Source organism: Glycine max, chromosome 3 (assembly GCF_000004515.6).
Source record: "Glycine max cultivar Williams 82 chromosome 3, Glycine_max_v4.0, whole genome shotgun sequence".
Lineage (NCBI taxonomy): Eukaryota > Viridiplantae > Streptophyta > Magnoliopsida > Fabales > Fabaceae > Glycine > Glycine max.
Genome location: NC_016090.4, coordinates 41,287,727 through 41,309,796, shown reverse-complemented (window position 1 = coordinate 41,309,796; position 22,070 = coordinate 41,287,727). Strand labels below are relative to the sequence as shown.

Genomic DNA, 22,070 nt, shown 5'->3' with positions numbered 1-22,070 from the left:
TTCAATATTCATTATGAATTTCTCACTATTTGATTCTCTTTCACTACATGTGTTATTCATGTAGCGGAGGGTTTTTCTAAGCCTGAAAAAAATATGAAATTCTATTGCATGCCAATTGTCATCTCATAGAATACAAAACAAAAATAGATTTATTGTTTGTTTGCTTGTTGATTTTTCACTTCTGGCCGGTACATTAATTTTGTGTCATAAAACTATTGTTTTTTTTTTTTTTTATGAAATCAAGGTCTAAGAGACTAAAAATAAATATGATAGAAAAATGATATTTTCATATTCTTAATTATAAAATTTTTTAAAAATTATTTGTTTTTTTATAATATTTTTAAAAAAAATTAAATGCATTGATAATTTTTCTACATACATTTATTTAATTATTATTTCTCCATACATTAATCAGAAATAAATAACAAATAAGTTGATAGAGAGAATAGAAGAATAATTTTAGAAGGATAGTACAAATAAGAGACGAAAAGAGTAATTCTGAGGCTAATATTGTTTTAGGTAAATATTAAATACATTTTCTGGTTAGAAATTATGTATTGTTGATATTTATATTAAATTTCTAAGAAGCCTCCGATGGTTTAGAAATAACAAATTTAATTCTTTTTAAATATAATTTTTATCTTATTTTTGTAAATATAAAAGGTAAATAATATTATATATATATATATATATATATATATATATATGAGAATAACATTTAATTTTAAATACAATAGTATATAAATATAATGTAATTTGATCAAATTAAACTTGAATTTGACCCTTCCTAATTTAAACTTAAATCTAAAGATAATAATATATTTGTAATTTATTATAACAATAAAATAAAATGTGAGAGATAGAATATAAATTGTGAAAAGTTCTCACTCTTGTATCCAGGGTTGTGGTTAGCACAACACTAAGTAACTGCCTTAGTCTTTTTTAAGTTATTGATTATTTAAAATATTTTTAAATTATTAGATAATAAATTTTATTATTGTATTTATATTTAATTTTTTATAATAATTTAGTAAAATTATTTCTCTATTAGATATAAAATAGAATAACTATATTAAATAAATAATATTTTTAGGAATTACTGTTTAATAAGATTATTTTTAAAAAATTCTTTAGCAAAAATATTTTTGAATTATTTTTTGTTAATTTTTTCTCTTTCAATATATCATTGCACAATGAAAAAGATAGTTTCAAAGAGAAAATATTAACAAAAAGTAATAATTAATAATATTTATTACACAATCTATCTTTTTAATCTTTGTTTTTAAGTTTAATTCAAATATTTTTTAAAGAAACTATTAATATTTAAAATTAATTTTATGCAACATAAATAACTTATCATAATATTAAAATAAAATTATATGTTCAAAATATTTTTGTTTGATAAGAATTTTAATTATAATATAATAATTTTTTTGTTATATAAAATAAATATTTATGTTCTGCATGACACATGTTACTATATCATAAAAATTAATAATTTTAAATTATATGTGTGTGCACACACGTGCGTGTGCGTACATTTAAATTTTAGTGAATATTAATTTGATATATTTTTTAAAATTAAAGTTAGGAAAAAAAATTACTAACAAAGGGAATTAATGTCCTAATAAAAGTATTGAACTATGTTAAAAAAATATTTTTTAATGTATTTTTCTTTGATCATAATATTGGTACAAGTAGCCTCCATTCAAAGTGATCACTAAATTTCACTATGCTATTTCTTTTATTAATAAATCACCATGTTATGAGAGGAGACAGAATATAAAATAATAAATTTGAACAACTCACTCTTGTAGGTTAATTGTGACAATCACTATTGTTATGAGAGGAGCAAGAATATAAAATACTAAAATACTGAGTTAATTGAGAAAATGAAACTGTGAGAGTATGATTCTCTATCTTTGACCTCATAATTATAATAGTAGTATTTTGATTCATATTGTACATGTAACACTTATGTTTTATTAATGATTTTATGGACATTAAAAAATCAAGTAGAAGAACATCTACTTAAAAAAATTTAAATAATAATTTTTTACATCATGGAAATTTATTATCAAACAAATCATTATCAAACAAATCATACTCATAAGTATATGCTAGGAGTTCATTGATATCTAACTATGACTTCTAATAATGTTATTTTATAACATTGGTAAATTGAAGAGTACTATTTATGAATGATGTGAACGGATAAAAATGTAGTGTTTGAAGTGCATAATGGAGGCCACGGAAGAATTTTGTTATTTCCCCCCAAATGATGAGGTTAAGAAGAGAGAGAAAATGACATTCAGCGTGCCACAAAGAAATGGCATTCTGCCACAAAGAAGACACAAGTTCCAAATCATTAAAGAAAAAAAAAAGTGTGCCTGCTCCATGACATTACATAAATGTGAATTAGAATATGATTATTATAAGGAACATAAAAAAATGTTGGAAGTGTAGGAAAATGTTCAAAATTGGCCTGCTGATTTAGACGTTCAAAATTCATTAATGATGGATAATAAGATACATTATATGAACATTACATAAATGTGAATTAGAGTCTGATTATTATAAGGAACATGTGGGGCAATTTGGGGAAATGCCTTGCTACGGTAAGAAAAGTATGACGTGACTGTTACAACACATTACATAAATGTGAATTAGAGTCTGATTATTACAAGGAACAGAAAAAAAAAATGTGTGCCTCTTACAGGACATTACATAGATGTGAATGACATTTATATATACCCAAGGTACATCAAATATTGAAAAACTTACATAGGACAAGAATATCAATATATAACATTTTGAGTTTTATCAATGTAGTAATTTCAATTTATATATTTAATTTCTTGTATAATATTATTATAAATACTGGAAGTTGATATATATTATTCGTCAATTTTCATTATTTATAATACTAATTAAATAAATTATAATTAATCTAACCAATATTTTTTCATTAATAAAAATCAAAGACAAATATAATGTTTTTTTAACAATAACTGGAGGTTTATCGACCCAAACTTTATTTTGTCTATTTGAAATTAAGGGGTGCAAGGAACCTTTCCCCCATACAGGGGATTATGGATTATGTGCTTAAAGCAAGCATCTACCTACGCACACAAAGGACCTACGCACACAAAGGACTTAGACTGCAGGCCAACCTTAATGGTAACATTGAAAAGTAAATATCACATGCCGAGGGACATTCAGCATGTTGGAAATTGTTGTTGTCGAAAATCTGCTCTCTCAAACTTACTTGAAAATTGCAGTTCAGAATTAATGTTTGAGACCATAATGACAAAGTTAATCGAAAGTTATGAAAGGTAAGATGAATTCAAACTTCTTTTATAATAGAATGAATAGACACAGAATACTTGAGTGCCATTGTGCCACATCATCCATATAATAATTACAAGTGGGAACACTATCAGAAATTGTGGGTTATCATAACAACCTCAATAATAATACTGTTTTCTTATTCAGAAAATAAGAAAATAACATACACAAAACAATCCTCTCTCTGCGCAGTCAGAACAAACACGTGATGGTGGTAGGCCATCATGTTCTCCATGATACTCCATGCATTTGAGGGCAACAAAAGCAACAGAAACTTAACATATTAAAGACAAAAGTGTGCAGTGGCTTTTGAGAGACTAGTGTTAGGAGACCACCTGCATTCTCTCTGTTGTTTCAAAATCATAAAATTTTAAATTGAATCATAAAATTAAATATGAACATGAATTAAATACACAGTTAAGATAAAAATTAAGAAAAAAACAACAGAAAAATCAATTTCACAAATGTTAAGTTATGCAGTTTTTGACATACATGGAAATAAAAGAATAAGTACGTTTGGAATAGCATATATATATATATATATATATCTCTATCTGGGAGAGTAAGTGCCTCTTATGTACCTTCAGGAGGATCTTTAACTTTATTGTATTAGGGTCCTATGTTGTGTTTTCCTTTTCATCAAGGTTTTTCAATGTTAAAAATTTGGTATTTATTGAATTTTTTTTCTAATTATTAGTTGCGTTAAATGATTGATCATTGCCTGAAAAATTTGCAAAGCCTGCTGTTTAATTGCACTAGAAGAAAATGAGATTTAGTTTGTATCAAATTACTCAATTTGAAAATTCCAAACGAAAGACTTTGCTATTTTACAAAGACTGTATGATTACATTGAGAATAAAATACTAAATGAAAGAGTCAAAACTCAATTGATGAAATAAAATATGTAAATTATTATAAATTTTTAATATTGTTTTTGATTCTTACTCATAAAAAAAGAAGTAATGATACTAAACCAGCAAATACGGCAGGCAATGGATTAACTACATTTTTCATCATGTATCTGGTCAAGACTAATGCCCACAACTTATGGAAGAAATTGAGGGACCTGTTTGAGTTTAAAAAATGCATAGAACATGGCATTTTTGATGAGTAACTCGATGAGTAAACATATGAGTAGTTTTCATAATGTTTCAAATGATCAACTGAATACTATAGAGATTGTATAAGATGACAAGCTACTCGCGTTGCTGTTTCTTGGCTCATTACCAAATAACTATAGGAAACATTGGTAGTATCTTTGAGTTACTTTGAGTTACTCTGCTCCTAATGGGAAGTTAACTTTCAGTCTGGTGCTTTTGGACGAAGGAAGCAGGAGGGAGGGACATTCATGGTTTGGCTAACTCATTGGTTGGCTTATAATAAAGCTTTGGTTGTGGAGTCACGAGAGAAAAAGCAACATAGAAATTTCTAGAGTTTTGAAGATCTTAACAAATCAAAAAGAAGGATTAAGGAAAGACATTAAGTGCTTTTGTTGCATTAACATGAGACACACTATGAAAATAATGTAAGTTGTAAGAGTGTGTTTGGACGAAGAAATTAAAAATTTTTAAATTTTTAAATATTTTAATTAAAATTCTTTTATTTTTAAAATTTTGTATTTAAATAAAAAAATTAAAATTATCAAGATGAAAAAAAAATAAATGTAAAAAATTTAAGACAATAATGAGAGAGAACAAAGAGACAAAACACCCCTCGATTAATTGTCACTATTTATGATAATAGTTTTAATAATCTCACATGTTAAAATTAAGACTGATCGAGTTGTTGATTTTACCTACTCATTTCATAAAAATACAATACATCATCCTGAGAATTTTACATCCTACAATGTTGTAAGTTTTGGGCAAGTGAATATTCAGAATCGAAGGATAAGAAAGGTTGACAGGATAGAAGAAATATGGCTAGAGATCAATGTCGAATGCAAGCTGAAACTGAAAAACGCCAGGCACATTCTTGACATGCTGTTTTGTCTAATTAAAATATAATTTTTTTGAAAGAAAATTTTAATATAAGTTAGGAATGACAATTCTACTCTAACTCTATGAGTACTTTCAAAAAATTACGACAATGGGTAGGATAAGTTTTTTTTTTTTTTTTAAAATAGCTTTGAAGTAGAACATATACGAAATAGGCCAAACATTAAAAAAAATATAAGTAACAAAATATTTTTGCAATTTAAAAAATGATAAAATGTAAAAATATATAAAAATAATCATTTATTCAAAATGTAAACTAATAGTAATAATAAAAAAGAAATTTTAGTCGCACTTTAATTTTAAAGTAGCTTTGAAGTGTATATATATATTTATATATTAAGGGAGATTAAATTATATCGATATAATTTTGACAATTATTATATCATTTTATAATTTTTAATTGAATAATATTTTTAAAATTCATCGTTAGATTAAAAATTTATTTCATGGAAACTATATATATAAAATTTCATATTAATTTATAATTATTTATTACTTTTTTCATATAAATTAAAATAAAAATAATATAAATATTTTAAAATATCTTAAAATATAAATAATTTAATTATTTTTACCTTATTATTTAATTTTAACAAAATTTGATTGATAACAAATATATATAAGTCAACTATCAAAATAACTCTAGAAGAGTTAATTTTTTAAGTAGGTAGATGCCTATGTATATATATTAGGCCAAACACAAACAAAATATAAGTAACAAAATATTTTTGAAGTTTTGAAATTATAAAATGTGTAAAAAAACATAAAAAATAAATAATTTGTTCAAATTCAAAAAATAATAATACCAGTATATACGGAGCGGATCCCTATACAAATTCATTCGATCAAATACTCAGAACTGTTCGGTTTTTCTGGAAATTTTTCTTCTCTCAGCCATCTCTCTCTCTCTCTGCGTCCATGGAGTTTTGGGGTAACGCCATTTCTTTTCAGCCCTCACTTCATTTCGTTAGCTTCATCCTGTCTCCTATGTTTCGTATTTTCTTATTCTGAATTTTCCGTCTTCCATTTCTTAACTGTAAAAATTGTGCTAATCTAGCACAGTACTCATCGTTCATTTTTTTTTTTCATTTTCCGGAGAGGGAGCATTTCTTTAATTTTGTTAGAATGTGCTGAACTCGTGCTTTTGCTATGTTTATTAGATAATTAATCATGCATCTTCGTGCATAGATTTTTTTTAATTAACATGTGTATTTTATTATGTATGGTAATCGTCCTTAGGTTTTGTAAATTTTGCTTTCTGGATAGTATTGGTGCAAATGCGATCATTGGTTCTATAGTTTTAGTCACTCATTACTCAACTCTTACCAATTACCATCATCAACCATGATGCTTGTTATATGCCACCGGTGCCACTATGTAGTAATTGTTTGTTTGTTCACTTCGTAAGTTATGTGTCGAGAGTTTGTGAAGAACTTCATCGTTCTACCAATTTTTTTAGCGAGTCTTTGAAGTATTTGACCCCAATTTTTCTATTTAAAGAAAATTTAGTATGTTACTTTGTATTAAAATTTAATGTTCAGATTTTAAAGATGGTCGTGTCACACTATTAACAGTTGCAAAAGTAATTAGATTTGTTTCCCTATTTGGGTTTATTCATCCTGGTTAAAGATATCTTGGGTAAGTAATCATCAGTTTGTGATAGAAACGCATTTTATGATACCAAATTTGCAGAAGAAATTGTATTTGTTGTTATATTCACGAGGACAGAAAAGTTGATAATCTAACTAGCATTATTAAATTAACATTGTATGTCTATTTATAATCCTTTTTAGGTGTTGAGGTGAAAAGTGGAGAATCTCTCAAGGTTGATCCGGGAGATGACAAGATTATCCACCTTTCAAATGTATATCTTTATATCTTTATATGATGACAATTAAAAACCGAGGCACTCTGCTTACTTGGAATTGATAATGGTTTTGTTTAAATGATTAAATCATCTTGTGACAGGCATGCCTGGGGGATGTCACTAAGGATAAAGAAGGTCTACCAGTAGCCCTGTATGTCAAGTTTGGTAACCAAAAGCTTGTACTTGGAACGCTTTCTTCTGAAGCTTTTCCTCAGATATCTTATGATTTGGTATTTGAGAAGGAATTTGAGCTATCCCATAACTGGAAACATGGAAGTGTCTTCTTTACCGGATTTAAAGCTCAATCTCAGTCAGAGTCATATCCTTTTTAATACTGTTTTACATTGATATAAGAACACATTTTCTCTTGACAGTCACTAACACATTCTATAATATTCTCTCACATATGCATATTAAGTGTCCTTAACTTCATTCTTCTTTTATCATTACTGATAATGATGAAGATTCTGATGGTGAGATTCTCTTCTTGATTTGATTACTATTGTTACTATTATTATACAACTTATTTGCACCTGTTATCATCTTTGTTTCAGATTTTGATGAAGATATTCCAGTTAGTGCTGCCAATGGTAAACATGTCCATCTTTTGTAGCTATAATGCCATAATACAGTTTATCTAGTGTATATTGTTAACATTTAAATAGGTAAACCTGAGATTGAGGTGAAGAATGGCATCAAACCTGATGCAAATGAAGCTAAACAGAAGAAGATAGCAAATGGTGAAGATGAAGATTCATCCGAATCTGAATCTGATGATGATTCAAGTGAAGATCAGGTATTTATATAATCTCGAAAGCGGCTTTTATGATGGACTGTTGATGATCTTGACTCTTGCATGATTTGTTTGATGGCATATAATTTTTTAAAGCTGCTGTTAGTGAAATGAAATGCTTTGAAGAATTTGAGTCCAAAATACTATTGATTGGCCAGAAAAAGGCAGAATAATAAGTGTAGTTTGTAACTAAATGCATGGCACTGACATTGGTAGATATATGAGAGATAGTAGATTGTTGGGCACTAAAGCATTCCTTTGATGATTTCTACGGTGATAAACATAATTTTTAACATAGATGAAGTGTTTTTACGTGTGCATTCTGACTTAGAAAAGAGAATTTGTTTTCACATGTATGTTTACTCATCTATTTTGATTTTCTTGTGTTAATTGTGAATATCTTTATGTTATTCAATATCAGTTTGTGAATATAGGATTTATTAATGATTATTATAGTTTAGTTTTGATATTGGTTGTCCAATCTGTCCTCATAATCATTTACTCATTCTGCTGGCCAATCATGATAAGAGTTGTCAACTGTGTGGTCCAAGTAACATTTTGGAATATACTTTCTGCTCTACATGTTTATTAACTAAGTAATCATATCAGGGGCATTGTGTTTCTTATTGATATTACTTAATCTGGTGTGAGCTTGTTATTCTTATTAGTGAACTTTTGATTGAAGGAGATTTTAAATAATTGATATTTAAACTAACGTACCTTAGTGCCTGGAGGTTCCTCTCTATGTGAAGGCATGGGTGAGGGGTCATTGTACGCAACCCTACCTTTGCATATGCAAAGAGGTTGTTTCCGGATTTGAACCCATGGCCAACTGATCACCAAGGCACAACTTTACTGCTGTGTCATGGCTCGCCCTCAAATGATTGATATTTAAGTTTGTTTAATTTATTATTGATTATTATTTTCTGTAATAATGTATTGTTTAGCTCACAGCGAATGGTGACATAGAAAGTAGTGAAGGTGATGATGATAGCGATGATGAGGAGGAGGGGGACGATGAATCTGATGAGGAGACACCCAAGAAGGTAAGGAGGGACTATAAGGTGTTTCATTTTTGTGGTTCGATTTGAATTTAACCTTCCCCTTTTTTTCTCATATAGATTGAAGCAAGCAATAAGAGGGGTATTGACTCTTCTAAGAAAACACCTGTTCCTGTGAAGAAGACAAAATTTGTTACTCCTCAGAAGACTGGTTAGTTGGTCATGTTTTTTTTTTTCTTCCAAACTCTTTCTTGTGTGACATTTATTTTTGTAAATTATCTATTATATTCTTCAGAGGGCGAGCCCTGGTGCAGCGATAAAGTTGTGCCTTGGTGACTTGTTGGTCATGGGTTCGAATCCGGAAACAGCCTCTTTGCATATGCAAGGGTAAGGCTGCGTACAATATCCCTCCCCCATACCTTCGCATAGCGAAGAGCCTCTGGGCAATGGGGTACGAAGTTTTTTTTTTTTTTTTTTTTTTTTATCTATTATATTCTTCACCCCAAGCTTTATTTGTCTTATACTCATTTTGGGTGTGCTAAATTGGATACTTTAAGATGTGAATATTGTAATTTAGATGTGAGGTTTTTCGTGCTGTTATCAAGTTGTCATGGCTTGTTGCTTGGTGCTCCCATGATGATTTACTCATCACTTCTCATTTTCTTGGAACAGTCACTATTCTATTCACAGGGGAAGCCCCCGTCACTTTACCCTTTTTTTATGTTGTGTCGCACTTATTTGTTCAAGGAGTTTTTTGTGATTTCATATAGCTTATGGTCAAATGTGTTTTAGTCATATTTGCTAAGTGTGACTGGTGATTTCTGTGGATAAGTTACTGTTAATGGCATTACCTGGCCAAAATAGACACCAAATTGTAATGGGGGGAGATGCAAATTATTGTAGTAGAGTCCCCCCTAAATAAGTTGTTTAAGGAAGCTTTTGAGAAGAACAAGGCTGAAAAAGGATGCATACGTCCTTGAGTTGCAGGAAGATGATGAAAAGGAAAAAGTGCAAAACATTATTAATATTTAAATTAGAATAAGAGTTGTGCCATCTAATGATGCTCCTTCTGCTCATGCCAGGAAATTGAAGTCACAGATTTATTTCTTATATGTCAGAAGTAACTATTTAATTAGAAATATTTGCAATATAAATTTTCAAGGTGATGGCTGAAGTTACTGGAAACTATTGTCCACACCTAAAGTTCCGAGCTATCATGAAATAAGAGTTCCACTTGGTAAAGAGGAATTGGAGCAAAGGAAATGTTGAAGGGTCACAATCAGAATGAACCTTTTGATGTTCATGTGGGAGATGTATATAAATTATGACAAATGCTAATCAGTGTCCTTATAACACTAGTTAAGGAGCTTAAAGTAAAAATGTTTTTATTGGGAAGCGAAAAATTGTGTTGCCCATGATTTTTTTTGTGTTCTCCTATGATTTTCACACTAAATGTTTTTTTCCTTTTAGTTTCTGAACTAGTGTCCTTAGGGCACTTGTTAGTAAGACCCATAAATAGTGTAAGCTTTTAGAATAGTTAGTTAAAGCTGTGGTATAAGAGCCTCTGAAGAAGTGGTCCAGAATTTGATCCTTATTGCTAGTTTAACCGTGTTTGATTGTTTTACTTGTCTGTGCATGCATGTTGTGACCACAATAAACTGAAACTATATTGATGAGAATTAATGATCTGTTCAGATAGCAAGAATGTTGTCCATGTTGCAACTCCTCACCCTTCTAAGCAGACTGGTAAAGCAACTGCTAATAACAAGCAGCAGACTCCGAAGTCAGGTGGAGATTACAGCTGCAAGCCTTGCAACAGGTGATTGGAGATGTCTTTTTATATTGATTTGTCTCCTCCTTTTCCTTATTTTCCTTTTTCTTAGTAATCAGGCACATCAATTCACAATAATTTTTATATTGGCTTGCAGGTCATTTAAGACAGAAGATGCCTTAAGTTCTCATAACAAGGCCAAGCACAGCACTAAGTGAAGGCTTGCTTTTTGCCCGAGCAGTGACAGTGAGTGTTGATGTTTCTGGTGTTGGATGATTGTGTGAAAAAACAGTTTAGTTGATGTAGGAAAGCTGGGCTTAGTGATTTTCAACTTTGATTGGATCAACTTGAGTTTGTGGTAACTGCGCTTTGACCTTGATCCCATGTCGGCCTTCTTTCAACCGAATCTCTTTGTGATGAAATGCGTAAATACTCCCTGCAACTCATGAAATAAGTATTCCTGACTAAGTCAACTGGGATTTAACGTTGCTAAACCATCAACTAATTGGGAGCTTTTTTTATCACTTTTGTTTGTATATTTCCAATCTTCAACCAATTTTTGTTTAATGACTTTTATTAACAATTGGAAAATATTAAAGCTTTAAATAGTGCCATGTTTTATGTTTTTGAGAAATTTGACTAATTAAGTAAAAAGGTATAATGAAAAATACATGTGTAAAATAAGAGTAATTTATATCTTACATTTTTTTCTATAAATATTCCTAATATTCTATTAAAAAAATATCGAGATAAGGTAAACACAATGTTTTTAGAAACAGAATTATTCAACAAAGAAAATTATTATTTGGGAGGAGCATCTAGATTTACTTATTTATAATATAATAAGAGAAGAATTTATTTTTTACTTTTGTATATAAGGTAGTTCATCAATAGTATTATAAAAATTAACCGTGTGCTATTTTCTTTTTTTCCACTTCACTAAATTGTTTTGGAGACGGGAGACGGGAAAGCAGTTGATGATGTAAATAGTACATGATGGAGCTCGAGTTGATGATTTTACACAGCTCCTGAGATTTTCCTGAGATTTTTCTCTGGGTCGATAAGAAGCAAAATTAATTAAAAGTTACAAAATCATAAATAAAAAACATTGGATAAAAGTGAAATTAAAAAGATTATTTTAATTTGATTAAATTTCGACTTATAAGTAGCTCGTCACAATGAATCCAGGCCCCAGATAGTTAGATCTGACCAGGCACAAGGAGAATTTGTTTTTTATAAAATAAAAAAGAAATTGGTATATTTAAAACCTTAAGCTATTCACATACTCGAAATTCAAACATCATTTCACCTGTTTTCCATCTAAATCTAAATACCCATCAGCATTGGAAACATCCAATAAATGCTCGATAACAAAATATGAAACATTCATAGCTGAACTTTATCAAATGTATCGCTTCATTTTCCATTTTCCTTCCTACCTTGCAGGACATTACAATTGAAGCAGAAAATTAAAATGTTGTTGCTGTGGATATTACAAAGTTCTATCACTAAATTGACAATTCCAAATAGAATAATAACAATGGCAACTGAATCCATCTAAATGCAGGTGCAAACAACACAAATCAGATTACTTGCCACACTTACTAGCAGATTTTGGGCCAAATCATTACGTTGTTGTTGCTATATCTGATGGTTACCAGATTCACTACCATTTTGTGCAACACTCTGTTCTTGATAATCATCACTGCTTTTCGAATTGTTCATGTTACCAGTGTCCCCTTGTTCCTTCTCCCTGTTCCATTGCTCTATTTTAGCTCTCCTTTCTGCACTACTTTCTCTGATCGGAGGACTCCTATCTCTGCCCACTGGACTTCTACTTCGTTTTCCTCTATACCGAGGACTACGGCTTCTAGGCCTCCTACCATGGGGGCCATGGGACCTGTCAAAATCTCTTCTACCAGAACCACGACCAGAATGTGAATTCTCCCCATGGTTACGATTCCTTGGAGGGCTCCTGCTTCTGCTTCCACTGCGGCCATTCCATCGCCTATTTCTTCCAAATAATTTCCTTCTCAAATCCCTGAAATTAAAAGAGCAGGTTTTAAGCCAAGAACGGCCAAATTAAAATGCAAGTGCAAGATCTTAAAAAGCATGAGAGAACTATACAGAGAAATCAACCTGCTAATCTTCTTTAGGTGCATGAAGTTGCAATAGCCACCTCTATTGCATACATTTTCCTCATACTGCCTACAAGTAGCTTCTCGAAAATCCGTAACGGGAGAGAAGTCAACAATGATGGGACGACCTAGATGGATCATGAAGTTATACATTTCATCAAAATAAAGCTCCTATTTGGGAATGGGGTCGACAGAAATTTCAAAAGAAACATGTTATATAAAGAATTAATTTTCTACATATGATTATGTCCTGCTGCAGTCATCACAAAATCCACAACAGCTTTGTGAAATCACATAGTATGACAAAGCATCACAAAAATAATTCATTGAACAACTCATTTTTTTCTTATGGTAGAGATTCCCTCAAAAAATACTTTTATCAACCATAGACAATGTGCTTGTGTGTATGCACATGGCCATGGGTACCTAAATATAAAGGACCACGAAACCCTAATCTTTATCCTCATTAAACAAAACAAGTAAAGACAGGACTAGAATATTGGAAAGGTAGACTGAATAACAGAAGAGCTACCATCTGACAAAGCACAACACGATTTGGTTCCACTTAAAGTGAGGGGAGTGTACTTTAGAGGAAAAAGTGTAATAATACCGATTAATTAGAAAGTTAAAGGCTGATATTGTGAGTACACTTAATTTCCTAAAGTGAACTTTTTCACTTTAGAGGAGCTAAATCCAGCACATGGAATCTGGTCAAAATGCATTTTTCATCATATCATATAAAGCTCAAGGCTCCAACACAACTAAAAGAAGGTCCAAGAAACATGGTTATGATAAGGTAATGATAAAGACCTAATGCTAAACCATTAGGGTTATCTCCAATCTATTGGCCTGAAAACCCATATGAACTTTAACATTACTTACACAAGAAAACTAAAACTAAAAAAACATCAAAAAACGGCTTCATATTGTTAAGCTTTAAAACGACTGAAGGTCAACAACAGCCAGACTAAGACTAGCCCAATATGCCCAACAACAATCACTAGTATAAGCTTTAAAACCATCTTAAAATTTGAGTTTGGGCCTAACATAACCCCAAATTTTGGCCATATCACTAGTCAATGTGGAATCTTGATCAGTAATTACACATAGCTCCCTCCCGTAAATAATGTTACAGTTGTAAAAAAAACTCACACGACACAAACAAACATAAAAAGAACCAAAAGCATAAATAATGAGAACACAGTCAAGTCAAGGAATCAAAAACGAAATAGTTAAAAAAACCTAAACGAAGGAGTGAAAGGGCAAATCGAAGGACCTGAATAAAACCTCCCAGTGAGATTCATGAGGGCGTTGGCAGCATGATCTTCCTCCCTAAACTGAACATACACATTCCCAACCTGCGCAGAAACAACGAACGAAACAAAATATACAATTAAAACAATTCAATTTAAAAAAAAATTAAAAATTGCGTGAAGGAAGGGTGGAGAGAGAGAGAGACCATGTGATCGGCGAGGTTGTCACAAATATTCAAGCTCTGAATGGGGCCGTACTTGCTGAGCTCCTCGAAGAGATCTTCGTAGAAGTCGTCGAAGTGATCCTGCACCTTGTCGGGGTCAAGGGATTGGGGTTGTGGCTGATCGGGGTTGGTGATAATGCTCATGTTCATGTCGGGCCTCTGGTACATGTTCGACAGAACCAATGTTGGGCTAATTGTCGGCTTGGTGTGAAGCCGGGAGCACCGGTCGCCGTGCCTGCACGCGCCGATCTTGAAGTAGAACGGACAGTTCACCCTGTCCTTCTCCGTCCCGAATATCGATGCCAAGTGCTCCGCCATCTCTCCGTTAGGGTTAGGGTTTCGGTTTGGGTTCCCCTTTCCTTTCCTCTTGCATTCCGCTATGTTTATCCTTTTTATACACTCACCACTAGTAAACTCCTCGTCCTAGATCTTTTTTTATTTATTTAATCGAATAATTAATTAATAATTAACTAATTTGTTTTTGAGTTTTTGATGTGATTTATCTTTAAAAGTTAAAATTCAAAGTTTGTAGTTAAGTTAAAATGATTTTTATCAGATGATTTACGTGCTACGTGATCTCGAAGGGGATTTGATTCGTTTTTTATTTAAAAAAACAATTGATTCAATTTTGATATTATTTGGTTAATTTGATTTTATATATAATTTTTTCTTAATTATGAAACATATTTTTGATGGAAAATGTTTGAAAATTTGAAAAATATTTATGTATTTTTTTCCTTTAGTTTGATCTGATGATATGAATAGCTTTTGTTATAACTAATGTAATAATTTGTGCATATGCATATGTTAGGTTTACACTTTATAAATTTTTATATTATTATAATTTTTAATATATTTGTAAGGTCTTTTATTTTTAATATATATTTGTACTAAGCACTGTACAAGCTTCCACAGAATAGAGAATCGACATTATTTAGACAAAAGGTTCAATTGTGCTAATGTGTCGGTGCTTTGTTGCAACATTTTTTGGGTGAGTAGTTTGAATTCTAGATAAACGGATATGTTTTCAAATAAAATTATTTTTAATATAGAATATATGTAACATAAACAAAAAAAAATTAAAAGAAAAGAATGATGTCTCAATTCTAAGAGGAAAATCATTCGAATTCAAAAAAGTGAAATACTTACATTTATTTAATTTTAAGAAAATTAGTGAGAGTTTAAAAATGTGCAAGAAAGAATAACTCAATAGATTAGGTATGATGTTTAAATATTATAAATTTTATAATATTGTCTTTCATCATAATCAATAAAAAGATGTGTTTAATGTTATAGTATTTTTTATATAAAAAAATGATTTCTTGTGTCTTTAACATTTTGTCGTTATTTTTTATCTTATATTTGGAAATTACATTATTTTTTATCTCTTTACCACTTAAACCAATACAATATCATTAATTATTAGAGATTAATTTTTTTATCATGATTTTTCATTTGATCAAATCAAAAGATATTATTGTTTGTGGTGAACTGAAACAAACAAGTCTGATAGACTGTTGTGTCATTGTGTGCTACACTATAACTACCGTGTGAATAGTCTAGCAGAAAGAGGAGATTTATTATCTTTATAGCAATGAGAAGTGAGAGGTTGATGGGACATTCACTTGCCCCTTGTAACTCCCATGCCTGCTCCTTCAGGGTGCCCATTGATGGTTAGAGAGTAGTTCCTAGAAGGATTGTTATTGCTCTCTGCACTTTCACTACTGATATTGGAAGTGCAGGAAGTTTTAACCTTCCTTGAAATGCAGTGCGAATAGGCCTAAGTTTCTTGAAGCCCAACTACGCAACATAATGGGTTTCAACTGGGCTGGAGCGAGCAATTTTATTAGGCCTGGTAATGGTCAACGCGAATGGAATATTCAGTGAAAACTTTCCCGTGTTAATTGTTAAAGTTGTCAACTATCCAATGTTCAAGACCGCATCATTATACAGGCATCACTTTCCAAGTAACCCCCAGAGCACACTTCAATGGACCACAAAGATTTGGAAGCAGAATCTGAGAAACCATTGAAAAGTGATGCACTACTAATTTACTATGCTATACCATCCAAGGGTTTTATTTCAGACCTTTAAGAATTTGACACTGCAAGTGTGTCAACAACCTTCGGTTTGGCACGGATTTAGAATAATTAACTCATTACAAAGCCAACCAAAAATGGGATGATAACCAATTCGGTCCACGCATCGTGTGCTCAATTCCAGCACGATAGTTTTCTCATCAATGTAAACAAAAATTTGTGTTTTTCCCCAACGGAGTTTATCGATCCTGCGACCTGGTGATTAGAGAAAAAGGATATTGAAGAAGCTTGAGGAAAGTAATGGTGAATCCATGCAGATCTTTATGTCAAAATTCTTCTTAACAACGTGGAAGTCTAGCAACATGTTCCAATGAGAATAGCTAACGACAAGTTGTTATCATTCAATACTCATGAAATAAATTATGGAAATTATATCAATTAGTGGAAGATAATTGTGGCATTCCAGAAGAAGCAAGGAGTTGAAAATAAAAATTGAAAATTTAACCGAGGAAAAGATTGTTCAAAAACAATTTAAATTTTTAATTTCAAATTATTATTTAGATTTAGAAGATATTTTCATCTTTAAAATTTATTTAGATTTTTAAAAGATATTATTTAAATGAAACAGACAATTGGCTTAAAATATAAACATTGTCATCCAAAGAAATTGCTGCTACTTTATCCGGGCAGTGTTCATCTTTCATTTAGAAAGACAATATAAATAACTTTTGAGACAAATAAAATTGGTCGCAAGTCTTAAAATCGTAGTATTGGGAATATCACGGATCAAGGGGAAAAAAGTTAACATAGCAAAGAGTATGAAATGTTTTGGGGATACCCCATAAAATTGGAAGTAAACTTCAAGTATTAAAGCTAAATATCAAAACTTTTAAAGTCTAAGACGGAACTGTCTTAGCTCTGTGAATCAGAACTAAAAAATTATTGGCAAGGTCCTTATACCAAGACTATTGTTCTAACTATCGACTTATTGATCACAACTAAAACCGCGCATCCAAATCTCATTGCTCAAACTCGTGGGGATCTCCAGGTTTTTTCCACTTGAAAACTTTAGTAGGGCTCAACAGGGGTACGGAAGTTAGCTCCAGCATACACTGCTTCCGCACCAAGCTCCTCCTCAATTCTCAAGAGCTGCCAAGAGCACTCAAAAGTCAAAACATTAAGAAAAGAGGCTTAATGAAAACTGAAACTAGTGTAATGAATGAACAACACTAACCTGGTTATATTTAGCAAGACGCTCTGACCTGCATGGAGCTCCAGTCTTAATTTGACCCTGTTCAAGAAAAAGGAAACATTAATATGTTGGACTTGATCGTTGGAGTGGTAATAACACAAAAGTTGAATGAAACAAGGCAATACCGTTGCCAAACCAACAGAAAGGTCAGCAATGAAGGTATCCTCAGTCTCTCCACTGCAACAGAAATATATGAATGTAAGTATATAGAATATAGTTGGCTTGTTAAAGATCTTACAGTTGTAGGATTTGTATTTGTATATTTCACTATTGCCATCTGCATTTAGAGACAGTTCCAAACCTTCTGTGACTCGCCATGACACCCCATCCAGCTTTTTTGGACATCCTGACAGCTTCAATACTCTCAGTCACAGAACCAATTTGGTTGACCTGTTCAATTAAAATTAGTGTCAAGTTATGGTGTATATACACATCTACATAGCTCCAACAACTTTTTGCTAAAAGATTTTTATGAGTCGAATAAGAGTACCTTAAGGAGAAGAGCATTGCATGCTTTTGTATCAATTGCCTTCTGAACCCTCTGTGGACACAATGCAAAAAGTCAAAGGACAATCCTTCTGGGCTTTCCAACAGAATAAAACATTTTTTGAGGGAGGGGGAAGTTTTGTTTGATCAATATGCAAACCTTGGGGTTGGTAACCAAGAGATCATCACCAACAATTTGTACATTGGTTCCAACCTCAGCAGTAAGCTTAGCATAGTGCTCCCAGTCATCCTGGTCAAAAGGATCCTCAATTGAAACAATTGGATACTCTGTCACAAATGACTTGTATAGATCTTTCAAAGCATCTCCAGAGATCTTCTGTGAGCCATCATTGTTCTGCGGGTCAAACAGAAAAGGTCAAGACATAAATAATCTAATCTATATGTAAAAATTGTATCAGTATTACTTAATACAAGATCTCTTCATACAGTAATCCATTTATGTATAATGAATATTCAAAATAATGATCAGCTGCAAATGAGTGAGAAGATAAATTCCATTGGGGTAAGTGAGGATAAATATGAAGAGAAGGAAGAGTAGAGATTGGAAGCCCTGTGCAGTCTGCTTCTATTTCTACTTCTTCCCTTCACAATTATTTAGAGTTTAGACTGTTTTCCTTTAATGTTGTTTCTCATGAGTGTGAGAGCCTCTTAGCTACGCATGTTTCTTTAATTGGGGATTATTCTCATTTGCCTGGTTATTATCACTTTCCAATTAGACTAACAGTAGCAGTAATAGGCCAAATAATAAAGAGCTCACATCTTCCTTGAAGTTCAAATCGTATGTTTTATCTTCCTTGTAGAATTCAGAAGCTGCAACATCCATTCCAATGACAACCTAAGAACATAATAACAATTGTCAAAGTCATATAAATGAAGACACCTGAAAATGCCAAAACACCATAAACGGAATTTTGACGAGGGAAAATACTAACTTTGCCTGTGTAACCAGCTTTGGCAATGGCAGTTTTCAGCAATTCCAAACCTTCCTTGTTTTCCTGAACACTCAATAGAGATTATCAGTTACAGGCCAAAAAGATGAGCAGGTACCGGAGTTCCATGCATAAAAAGAAATGAATTAAAATATTGACCTGGATGTTAGGGGCAAAGCCACCTTCGTCACCAACATTTACTGCATCTTGACCATATTTCTTCTTAATCACAGACTGAAATAAAATTAGCAAAACCCATCATTAATGACTGTATCACAGTCATACAGCTCTACAATCAAGTTGACAACCATCAATGAATGGCAGCATTCACAGATAAACACCAGGCCTAACAGGCTGTGATAACTTTATAAGCTAACTTTGAAGTAAAAGCACCCAATAATGGGGGGGAAACCAAAGCTTAGCAACCAAAATGGTGTCCGTGTCCAACCATCCATTGGTGTTATCCTAGTTTGGCAAGATTTAAAAAATACATTTGGGAAGATGTAAATGAATGTAACATAGAAACTGACCTTCAAATTGTGATATACTTCTACACCCATCTTCATGGCTTCCTTGAAAGAGGAAGCTCCCACGGGAAGAACCATAAACTCCTGCATATACATAGCATTTCATAAATATCTGAAACTCATCTTGCTCTTTCTCTCTCTCTCTCACACCCACACACAGAAGAAAGGTCTTTGAATGCATGCCTGCATAGCAAGTTTGTTTCCAGCATGTGATCCACCATTAATGACATTGAAAGCAGGAACAGGCAAAACCAACTTTTTGTTACCCGCAATATTTGCAATATGCTGCACCAAAAGAATGAAATGGCCATAGTGAAGTCAGATATAGAAAACAACAGAAAACCTCAATAAAAAATGCAAAATTATGGTGTGTTTGTTTGTTTGGGGGGGGGGGGGGGGGGGGGCATCTGTAAGAACTAGCAAAACTTGCACCATCAGATCTAATAACCCGTGGTAAGAGAATAATTGTAAGCGATATGACAGTATGATAACACCTATATCATGTTGATCTTGAATACGGAATTTCATAGAATTTAGATTATAAGCAAGCCATCGAAGCAGCAGCAGATATTTTCATTTTTTTGTAGACATCACATATTTATATCAAGTTTCAGGACAGCTTCAATTACACAGAATGGATTCAATGAACAAGTTTCATTTGAGATAATCAAGTACCACAGCTCATGGATAAATACCTTGTAAAGAGGAACTTTCAGGACAGCAGCACCAGCTTTGCAGACTGCAAGAGACACTGCCAATATGGCATTTGCTCCAAGCTAAAACAACAAAAAGTTTGCATTAGAATAATATGAATCACATTCAAAATGCAAATTTCCAAACATAATCTGCTAAGCACCTTTTGCTTGCACCAACCCCATTCGTTAACAGTTCCATCAAGTTGTTGAACCATTAAGTTGTCAATAGCAGTCTGCTGAGTTGGGTCCTGCTCATCGTCACAAAAAGCAACATAAAAGTTAGATCGAGCCAAATAACCTTTAGCGAGTCCTAACTTGAGCCAGTAAAAAATTCTTTAGTTAACAACATTACTGTAGAATAAATTGAACCAACCTTGCCAACCAAAGCAGGGGCAATAATGGTGTTCACATTGTCAACAGCCTGCTTGTGCAACAAAAGACCATGTAAAAATAAACGATTAGATCAATCTAACATGACGACCTTCCATATTATTTAGTATAATAAGACGAGACTTACCTTTGATACACCCTTTCCAAGGTAGTCAGATCCTCCATCTCTCAATTCAAGGGCCTCATAAATCCCTTTAAATTAAATAAAATATAAATACAATTAAAGTCGAGCAAGGGGGCACTATACGTGAAAACTATCTAAATTTCATGGAAAATTTTAAGAATATATAAGCTATCTGAGAAACCTTATCCAAATTATTTAAGAAAACATATACATCCAACGTCCAAACTAATCCTACGTGCGTTGTGCCAAACGAACAATGGATTGGATCATAAAAAATAAAAACACTACTAAAAAGAACGCTTGTATTTTCAGAAATGACAATTTACACGCACGAAAGCAATTTCGAAATCTACAAAACGCAGTGGCAAAATCGGAGTTGAGAGAAATGAGTGAGTGAGTATACCAGTGGATGCACCACTTGGAACAGCAGCTCTAGCAAAAGTACCATCGGAGCATGTCAAATCCACCTATTATAGCAATCATCCATCACATCAGATAAGTTTCTAATTGTAAACAAACACTCTACCTCATCAGATTCAAATTCAGACATGAAAATAAAATCTGTGTGGAATAAAAGCTATAAAAAAAAGAGTAAATAAAAATACCGAGTAATAATAACAGAAAAGTGATGTGGAAAGTGAAAAATAAAGTGCAGAAGTATGGAAATGGGAGAGGAAGTGGAAGAAACGAACCTCGACGGTTGGATTGCCACGACTGTCAAAGATCTGGCGGGCCTTGATGCTAACAATGGTAGCCATGGATTGAGATCTGCAGTGAGTGTGAGTAGTAGTTGGGATTTGGAAAGAAGATGTAGCGAGTCTTAGGAGGCCGGACAAGTGTGTGGGGTTATTTATAGGCTCAACTAAGCCTCGATCACTCTTAGGTTTAGGAAAGTGAGGAGTGTTTGATTTATCTGTTTTTTTTTGTAATTTTTACTCAAAATCGAAAATGGTGATGAAAATATGTTTGATTGGATTTTTGAAAATATTTACAGTGAAAATATATTTTTTCAAAGGAATCAAACATAAAAACAATAAACCATCATTTTCAATTAAAACCAAAAACCTTATTTTTGATAAAATGAAAAAAATGGTGTGATAAGAATACAATTTTAAATAAATCTAAAAATATATTTTCTTTTAAAAACATATTTTTAGTGTTTTTATTTTCTAAAACCAGAAAAAAAAAAATTAAATCAAATATTTTTTCAAAATT

General features: G+C 31.9%; 3 protein-coding genes across 3 annotated transcripts; 1 reads left to right on the top strand and 2 right to left on the bottom strand.

Annotated features, from left to right (window-relative positions):
* Positions 1–6,212: 6,212 nt before the first annotated feature.
* On the top strand, positions 6,213–11,228 carry HDT1 (histone deacetylase HDT1-like). Its single transcript, NM_001253930.1, has 10 exons — positions 6,213–6,276; positions 7,139–7,209; positions 7,314–7,531; positions 7,663–7,685; positions 7,767–7,802; positions 7,878–8,008; positions 8,953–9,051; positions 9,127–9,217; positions 10,702–10,825; positions 10,935–11,228. The coding sequence occupies exons 1-10, from the start codon at positions 6,264–6,266 to the stop codon at positions 10,993–10,995; spliced, it is 867 nt and encodes a 288-aa protein (NP_001240859.1). The 5' UTR covers positions 6,213–6,263; the 3' UTR covers positions 10,996–11,228.
* A 947-nt stretch (positions 11,229–12,175) lies between these two features.
* On the bottom strand, positions 12,176–14,812 carry LOC100811622 (splicing factor U2af small subunit B). Its single transcript, XM_003521391.4, has 4 exons — positions 14,375–14,812; positions 14,192–14,273; positions 12,917–13,043; positions 12,176–12,818 (listed from the first exon to the last, which is right to left on the bottom strand). Exons 1-4 carry the CDS (start codon positions 14,708–14,710, stop codon positions 12,419–12,421), a joined length of 945 nt encoding a protein of 314 aa, XP_003521439.1. The 5' UTR covers positions 14,711–14,812; the 3' UTR covers positions 12,176–12,418.
* A 2,436-nt stretch (positions 14,813–17,248) lies between these two features.
* LOC100811084 (enolase) lies at positions 17,249–21,710 on the bottom strand. The gene is made up of 17 exons (XM_003521390.5): positions 21,548–21,710; positions 21,259–21,322; positions 20,859–20,923; positions 20,715–20,762; positions 20,503–20,589; positions 20,342–20,422; positions 19,830–19,931; positions 19,650–19,730; positions 19,279–19,353; positions 19,123–19,185; positions 18,948–19,025; positions 18,330–18,524; positions 18,174–18,224; positions 17,985–18,073; positions 17,809–17,860; positions 17,666–17,722; positions 17,249–17,580 (listed from the first exon to the last, which is right to left on the bottom strand). The coding sequence occupies exons 1-17, from the start codon at positions 21,611–21,613 to the stop codon at positions 17,500–17,502; spliced, it is 1,335 nt and encodes a 444-aa protein (XP_003521438.1). The 5' UTR covers positions 21,614–21,710; the 3' UTR covers positions 17,249–17,499.
* Between the last annotated feature and the right edge of the window lie 360 nt (positions 21,711–22,070).